The 9340-nt window shown below is 37.3% G+C and overlaps 1 protein-coding gene across 1 annotated transcript in view; it reads right to left on the bottom strand.

Moving 5' to 3' along the window:
• Nucleotides 1-5691: 5691 nt before the first annotated feature.
• The window catches only part of LOC127438460 (E3 ubiquitin-protein ligase RNF123-like), a 202867-nt gene continuing 199218 nt past the window's right edge, over nt 5692-9340 (bottom strand). The window contains exon 39 of the mRNA XM_051694070.1: nt 5692-9215. Coding sequence (XP_051550030.1) covers nt 9116-9215 — 100 coding nt within the window. The 3' untranslated portion in view covers nt 5692-9115. The remainder of the gene's footprint in view (nt 9216-9340) is intronic.

Raw genomic sequence — 9340 nt, 5'->3', positions numbered from 1 at the left:
ATGTGAGCCAAAATCATCACAATTAAAAGAACCAAAGACTTAAACTACTTCAGTCTGTGTGCATTGAATTTATTTAATACACGAGTTTCACAATTTGAGTTGAATTACTGAAATAAATGAACTTTTCCACGACATTCTAATTTATTGAGATGCACCTGTATATACAGCTCTGGAAAAAAATAAGAGGCCACTGCAAAATTATCAGTTTCTCTGGATTTACTATTTATAGGTGTGTGTTTGAGTAAAATGATTTTTTTTTTTTATTATTCTATAAAGTACTGACAACATTTCTTCCAAATTTCAAATAAAAATATTGTCATTTAGAGCATTTATTTGCAGAAAATGACAACTGGTCAAAATAACAAAAAAGATGCAGTGTTTTCAGACTTCGAATAATGCAAAGAAAACAAGTTCATATTAGTTTTGAAACACAATACTAATGTTTTAACTTAGAGAGTTCAGAAATCAATATTTGGTGGAATAACCCTGATTTTCAACACAGCTTTCTTGCGTCTTGGCATGCTCTCCACCAATCTTTCACATTGCTGTTGGGTGACTTTATGCCACTCCTGGTGCAAAAATTCAAGCAGCTCGACTTTGTTTGATGGCTTGTGGCCATCCATCTTCCTCTTGATCACATTCCAGAGGTTTTCAATGGGGTTCAGGTCTGGAGATTGGGCTGGCTATGACAGGGTCTTGATCCGGTGGTCCTCCATCCACACCTTGATTGACCTGGCTATGTGGCATGGAGCATTGTCCTGCTGGCAAAACCAGTCCTCAGAGTTGGGGAACATTGTCAGAGCAGAAGGAAGCAAGTTTTCTCACAGGATTCCAGCTTTCTTCCTTATACGTGGCTTGATTCATGCGTCCTTCACAAAGATAAATCTGCCCAATTCCAGCCTTGCTGAAGCACCCCCAGATCATCACTGATCCTCCACCAAATTTCAGAGTGGGTGCGAGACACTGTGGCTTGAAGACCTCTCCAGGTCTCCGATTAACCATTAGATGATCAGGTGGTGATGATCTGGGGGTGCTTCAGAAAGGCTAGAATTGGGCAGATTCGTCTTTAGTCTCAGAGCCGCAGTTCTGGCTCATCTGCGGCTCTGTGCGCACCACACGCTATGTTTCCCCAGTGATTTCGGCGTAAATGATCATATGTCAATGTATTACCAGTATATGGCATATGTATTACCAGTATACTCATGTCGAGCAATGTCTGCAAACAGTGCCTGTTTTGTAAACGTTTTTTGACCATCGCTGTTGTAACTGACTGCAAAAAGAAAATATTTTTAGACAGGAGACCTGAATAACGCAGGGGCCTTCTCTATCAGTGGCTCATTTTCTCTACTTGCCATTTTCAACTACACACAACCCTTGCAGGACTGTGATGCAACCAAGTTGACCCACGTGAAACACAGGCGGAGCGTATCCATCTACAGATCCATTCAGGTGCATTAGCAGAGGTTGGAACTGTGCGTGTCTTATTTTCTTCACAAAACCTTGTGCTTCAGATGCGTCAATAAATTTGTTGAAAGTTGAACCGCAGTGCCAATGCTTCCCGAATCGTGGGTGGAGAACCGTACGGTTCAGTTTTTTACCGAGAACTGTTACACCCCTAATATATATATATATATATATATATATATATATATATATATATATATATATATATATATATATATATATATACCTAGTATATATACATACACTACTGGTCAAAAGTTTTGAAACACTTACTCATTCTTTATTATAATTTTTTTTTTCACATTTTAGTATAATAGTAAAGTCATTAAAACTATGGAATAACATAAATGGAACTATGGGAATTATGTTGTGACTAAACAAAATCCCCAATAACTCAAAACTGTGTTATATTTGAGCATCTTCAAAGTAGTCATCCTTTGTCTAGAATTTGCAGACATGTACTCTTGACATTTTCTCAACCAACTTCTTGAGGTATCACCCTGGGATGCTTTTTAAACAGTATTGAAGGAGTTCCCATCTATGTTGGGCACTTATTGGCTGCTTTTCTTTATTATTTGGTCCAAGTCATCAATTTCAAAAACTTTTGATTTTGATCAAAAGATTTATAAGATCATGAGAAACATTTCGGTCAAGTGTTTCAAAACTTTTGACCGGCAGTGTATATGTGTGTGTGTGTGGGTTTGCAATAGTTTGCACACATCCCTGAAAGTCTTGACCACACGAACTCGGTTAGTCAAAGAGTGTTTATGATTGGTTAAAACTATGGGGGTAGTTTGAACGTAAGGTCCTTTTTTTATTTTCATCAATGCACTAATTATTGTTTATTTATTTATGTATTTATTATATTTTCTCCCCTTTTCTCCCCAATCTGTCATGCCCAATTCCTACTTACTAGGTCCTTACTAGGCGCAGTTATTCACCTCAATCCAGGTGGCAGAGGACAAGTCTCAGTTGCCTCCACTTCTGAGACAGTCACTCCGCGCATCTTATCACGTGGCTCGCTGTGCACCGCGGAGACTCACAGCATGCGGAGGCTCATGCTATTCTCCGCAATCCATACACAACTTACCATGCGCCCCATTGAGAGCGAGAACCACTAATCGCAACCACGAGGAGGTTACCCCAGGTGACTCTACCCTCCCTAGCAACTGGGCCAATTTGGTTGCTTAGGAGGCATGGCTGGAGTCACTCAGCACGCCCTGGTTTCGAACTTTCGACTCCAGTGGTGGTAGTCAGTGTCAATACTCGCTGAGCTACCCAGGCCCCCCAATGCACTAATTTTAATAATGAGTGCTTTGGTTTGTTCAGGAGAAAAAATTATAGCCTTCTTCCATTTTATAAATAAGGCTTAATTAAAAAATGAGATCGGAAACAGTACCAGAGCAGTTAAATTCTGAACAATTCCCATCCCTAGAGTGAAACAGGGGGGTGGATGGATTTTTCGAGACCACTTACTACTGTACTCTCTGCAATCTTCAATTGCAGGTGAAAAGGTCTAAGATCTAAAAATCCTTGATCCATCTCTGATAAAAAAAAAGGAAGACAAAAATAGAAAAAATCAAAGGGATACGCAGTGACCTTAAGCTAGCTAAAAAGAAAACCTTTAATGAAAATAATTTGGCATGTTGACCTTATCTTTTACAAAAAATAATGCTGTTGAATCACTGCCTTTTAATTCAAGACCGCTGGAGCAAAGGTGATGCGGCCCAGCGAAGCATAAACATTAGCAAACATTGCTCAGTGAGTTCAAAGTACAGAAGACTCAACCACTGGGTGATGTCCTACATCACCATTTCAAAGCAGCTTGGCACAGACATTGCCTTAATATACAATGCTGTACCAACCTGTTGCCGAGGGACTAGAGTGAAAGATGCTGGGAACTGGGCTGGGAAGAAAGGCGAGTTCAAAGAGTGTGGTGCCTCCTCAGGATACAAACACCATTTCTTATTTACAGCATTGCACTAGCAAAACCTGCTGTGGAACTGACAGCAGCAATGTTTGGCTACTGCCCACGGCTATTGTGCATTGCCAAGGTATCTGTCATTAAAAATAAACCTAGCATTATGTGGTAAAGCTATGGAGGAATTTGGTAATTCAATTTTGGCACTGTAATAATATAAAGATTAGATGTAATGTACAGTATCACATGTTTGGCATGGCATATATATAAATAGATAAACTAATGAAAGCAATTACTACAACTGTGCTGCCACTCAATCAAACACCAAACTCTAAAGGACCTTGTAATTTGCACCAATGGGGTACAAAATAAGGCTGGAAACTCATAAAATTAAGTGCATTTTTTGCTATTTTATTCAACAATATATCATTTTTTTTTTTTTTATAAATGTAAGGTTCGCAAAACTTTCAACCCTTTTTCCAAAATTTGGGATGTCTGAACGCAGTTTAAAACTCTAGTTTGAGTGATTTCATTATTTTTGAGGAATAAACATTACATCACATTTTTTAATCATATAGATTTTGATAAATTCTGAGACTCTCAGCCCAAAAAACTACTGAAAAATCTTTAGCCAAAAGCATTTTTTCTAATTTCTCTGATTTGACATTATATACCTCAGAATGTAAATAAGGTGCCTCCAAAAAACTGCTTTTGTATTGTTCCCAATCATAATTTTTTTGTTGATACGACAAAGCAATCAAAAGTTATAGCAATACAAAAATAATTTATCCTTGTGTCAAATTGTTTTTCCAAGTGTTCAAAAGCCTCTTAAAAAAAATTAAACATAATTTTACATAAAAAACAAATTACACATGCAAACACAACAATAAGGTTTGCATAGCATGCAAACATGATTTTAGTAATGAGATCTCACAGAATGAGTTTCATTCTGTGCCATTTGAGTCATCGAGTGTACTAACATACTTGGTGCCATCTCCTGGTGGCCATATGTAACGGTCACCAATCATGTCTCTCTGCCCAAATATGGATGACTTTTTGCACCAATCTGAACCCAGTCCGATTGGTTTAGCGTTCCATGATGCTACATAATTTCCGATGACATCATCTAATCCAGGAAAGCTAATGTGTTTTCAGTCAGATTGCAAGATGCCAGATTGCCAGATGCATCCGATTTCCTTTTGTGTAGGCTCGTTTGAAAGATAATCGCCTCCTCTAAGATGGTATGGTATGTGAAATTTTATATTGTTTATGTTTTGTGAAATTATAAATGAAAACGCAGCATCTGAGCAACACCTGTTCACATGAAACATAATTGTCAAAGACGTATACTTAGCTATTGCTTGCTATATTTTTGTCTGTGGGTAAAACAGATAGGCTGGTTGTATTTTACTCTTTGAGAGCTTTCAAACGACATATGACACGTGGGTATTTGATGAGTTTGATGTTTTTTTCTGATTACAATAATATGAACAGTGCAATTATCAAAACGGAACATTTCTGATTTGTCTGCAAACTCAAAGCACTTGTTCAGTTTTGGTCATTATGCCTACATGCATTGCAAAGTAGAGCTTCTAAGCTTTCACATGATACCTATTTTGTGTTGATCAAGACTGTAGTTATTAATAGTTTGATAGTTATATTTTTCTCATATATTTAAAAAAAATATTCTTTAATGGGAAACATCATTGTAAGTAACAGGGGTGGAGCTTTAGCCTTAATTAAGCTATCACTCAGTAGGGATCAGCTAGTTTAGCACCAAATGTTGGTTTGTAGTGATTGAAAAACTCATCTTTGCCATAAATTAAAGAATATATATATATATATATATATATATATATATATATATATATATATATATATATATATATTTGTTTGATTTTTGTTTCTCACAATAACTTTGGTGACAGTGTTGAATAGTTGAGCTTGTTAAATGTAGTCAACAGTACAATATTTGTTAAAATTGAGAAAATGTACAAGCCCAGAGGGTCCAAATGATGCTTCTTGGATGTCACATTTTTATGAAATGATCAAATAAATAATAATAACAATAATAATAATAATAAATAAAATAATAATAATCACGCAGTAGCAGGGTAACATGCAAAATGTGCGACATGGCATCATTTTACAATTTTGATAAAACTGATTATTAATTCAACCAATTATCAGCATTATGATATTGTTGTTATTTTAATTGGTGAGGGTGCATTTATTGCTTTAAAAATAAGTGACACCAATGTGTAATATATTAGTGAGCAGTGTGTACTCATTAACCACACTACACAGACATTTCAGATAAAAAATTTTAAGGTAATATTACATCAATACATGTACACTCTCACAAAAATGAAAACAAAAAACAAAAGTTGCCATCTTTCTGACCAAAACAAAAACATCAACAGTCCTTTAAATATTGTTCAACTAACCTAAAATTCCCTTTGACAACAGAAGCAGATGCCTGAGAGTGGAAACCGTTTGTTAAATTAAATTAGTCTGCACACTCACCGCAAACACACGTCTTCATCACACACACCTAAAAGTAAAGAGCTATACAGGGGGGGTCCCAAATTAAATCATGCACCCCCTGTTTGAAAACAACATTACACCACACTGTGAGAAATGCTTTAACAGTCCAAATGAGTGAAGTTGTCACCCAAATATTCTTTTGGTTTAGATAATTCATACTTAATATTCGTTTTAAAGTGATTAGAACTGCAGTGGTTTCCATGTCATAGCAAATTCCCTAGGTGTTTGAAATAAACAGTCTGTGTGCATTATTATGTAAGTAGCATATGATAACTTTGGAAGGAAAATCAATCTGTTTGTATATTGACAAGCAAAGCTGTGCTAAAGTCCACCTCCAATCTTGGCTCAATTTGTATCTAGCCATCTGTCCTCCTCTCTAATTATTTGTAGGTTTTCAACTGGGTCAAACCACCACACTTTTATTTGGTGTAGAACACTGGAACTGTCAATGGCTAAATATCCTTTTAAGATAACCGTGGCAAGGCAATGGATTCTGAGTCGATGTTACAACATAATCCATTAGTAAAGGATTCTGGGTTGTCTATCTCCTTGCACACAAGAGTAAAGCACTTAAATCTAGATGTCTGTTTGTGTTTCATTACGAGTACAGCAGTCTAGGCACTAATGTAAAAGACTGAAGGAAATGTCTTAGAATGAAAAAGGTTGAGGGTTTTTTGAGAACATCCACTATGACCACACCATTATTGACAGACCACACGTACTAAAGTTCTGGTAGGAAAAAATGTTGCAGGGAGCAGATTGAACAGGTCGTAAGTTGTATGGTCTTGACAAGTAATGACAAATGTTGCACAATAGTGGGTCAAAGTGTTTTGAAGACGTTGGCATAGCATTAAAGCATTTCTCTCAAACATGAACTCTTACTACTGTCCCACAAATCAAATTTGTCTAACTGTAAACTGTTTTATTTCAAAACCATATATAACTTTAAGTAGATCTTATTCTGTATGATGCTTTATAAATCCTTAATAAAACTCTTTTATTTTACATATATTGTATGACTAGTGAATGTAACTCCTTTGTGTGTATGAGTTATTTTTTTAACCTTTGATCTTTTCTTGTACAACAATCAGAACTGACTGAAGGTTCTGCTTAGTGTTACTACATATTGTCATTTCAAATATGGCTGTCAGTAGAGTATAAAATACTTTACCAAATGCATATAGAGTTTTTGTCTGCCTTCCTGATATTATATTAAACAGAGTTTGCAAAGAGAGATAGTAGAGAAAATAGGAAGAGGAAGAGAAGAGCGAGAAGAAAAAAGGTAAAGATAAAGGGAAGAGGAAAAGGAAAAGGGAGGAGGAAAGGAAGGGAAGAGAAAATAGGAAAAGTAAGAAGAGGATGGAGAAAAAAAAGGGTAGGAAGGGGAGAAGGAAGGGGAAAATAAGAGGAAGAGAATAAGAAGAGGAAATGGGAGAAAGGAGAAAGGGAAAAGGAATAGAAAAGAAAAGAGGAAGAAGGGGAGAGAAGAGAACAAGAAGAGAGTAATGGGAAGAGGAAGGTGAAAAGAAAAATAAATTGAAGAGGAAATGGTAAGAGGAAAAGAAAAGGAAGGGAAGAGAAAGTGAAGTGAAATAGGAAGAGAGAGGTAATTGAAAAAGGAAGAGAGGAGGAAGGTGAAAAAAGAGGATAATGTAAGAGGAAAAGGGAGTAGGCGGAAAAGGAAGAAAAAAGGAAGAGACAAGAGCAAGAGAAGAGGAACAGCGAAAGGGAGGATGAAGAGGGAAGGGAAAAGAGAACAAGAAGGGGGAAAGGGAAAGGGAAGAGAAAGAGAAGTGAAGTGGAAGAAGAAAAGAGACAGAGGAAATAGTAAGAGGAAGGTTTCCTCTTCCAATTCACTTTATTTTCTCATCCTTTTACCCCATTCCTCCTTCCTTTTTCTCTTCTAATTCACTTTCTTTTCTATTCCCTTTCTTCTCCTCTTCCCCTTCCTCTCCCACTTCTTTTTTCTTCTTTTCACTCCCTTTTGACTCCCCCTCTTCCTCTTCTCCAAAACGGAAGAGAAAAGAAAGTGTATTGGAAGAGGAAAAGGAAGGGTGGGGGGAAAGGGCAGAGAAAAGAAAATGAATTGGACGAGGAACATGAAGAAGGAAGGGGAAAATGAAGGGGACAAGAAAAGGGAAGAGAAAAGAAAGTTAATTGGAAGAGGAAAAGGAAGGGGGAGAGGAAAAGGGAAGAGAAAATACAGTGTATTGGAAGAGGAAAAGGAAGGAGGAATGGGAAAGGGGAAAAGGAAATAAACTGGAAGAGAAATAGGAAGGAGGAAGGGAAAAGTGAAGAGAATAGAAAGTGAATTGGAAGAGGAAAAGGAAGGGGAAAAGGGAAGAGAAAAGAAAGTGAATTGGAAGAGGAAAAGGAAGGGGGAGAGGAAAAGGGAAGAGAAAATATAGTGTATTGGAAGAGGAAAAGGAAGGAGGAATGGGAAAGGGGAAAAGGAAATAAACTGGAAGAGAAATAGGAAGGAGGAAGGGAAAAGTGAAGAGAATAGAAAGTGAATTGGAAGAGGAAAAGGAAGGGGAAAAGGGAAGAGAAAAGAAAGTTAATTGGAAGAGGAAAAGGAAGGGGGAGAGGAAAAGGGAAGAGAAAATATAGTGTATTGGAAAAGGAAAAGGAAGGAGGAAGGGGAAAAGGGAGAAAAAAGGAAGGGATGAAGAAATAAGAATAGTGAAGAAAAAGAGAGATGAAAGAGGAAAATGGATGAGGAAGAGAATACATTGAGACAATGGACTGAGGAGGATAGCAAGTTGTCCATCTGAGGGAGGATTTGTCATTTCCTCTTTGTTGTATCCCAGCAGTCTTCCAGATTCAGCTTTCCTCCTACTCTGTCACAACCTCTAAACACGATCTCTTCCATTCATCACAAAGACATCTGGGAAAGACTGTTGCCTTACAAAGCCTCGTTCCATTTGCCAGAGGACAAAATGTTATGATATGCCAACACAGAGGGGTTAAGTTGGCAGAAAAAAACAAACAGGTTGAACATGGAAGTCCACATAAATGATTTTTCGAGGGTTTGGAAGTTCGAGTGGACCAATTTGTAGTAGAAACAATGTTTCCAGTCAGCGTATGTGTGGTTTTTTTTGTGTGTGTCTTTGGGGAAAGTGTACATCATGTTGATTTTCAGTACCCAAAGCTTTTGAACACTGAGTGTGTGTGATGGGCATGCTAAGAGGAGGCCGGTTTGGTATAATCATCCACTCCAGTGATAGTGGCCTTGCAGAAGAAGCAGTCCTTGTTATTCATCAAGTGTTGATTGATACAGGCCCTGAAATAAAAGACAGAGAGTGAGGGAGGGAGGAAAACAGGGAGAGGGATCGGTCCATCAGTGACATTTAATCATTTAAAGAGTGCCGAGTCATGTCACAGCCGGGAGTTTTTTAAGGTATGCTT

Source organism: Myxocyprinus asiaticus, chromosome 49 (genome assembly GCF_019703515.2).
Source record: "Myxocyprinus asiaticus isolate MX2 ecotype Aquarium Trade chromosome 49, UBuf_Myxa_2, whole genome shotgun sequence".
In the NCBI taxonomy this organism is placed as follows: domain Eukaryota; kingdom Metazoa; phylum Chordata; class Actinopteri; order Cypriniformes; family Catostomidae; genus Myxocyprinus; species Myxocyprinus asiaticus.
This window is presented reverse-complemented; position numbering and strand designations above follow the sequence as displayed.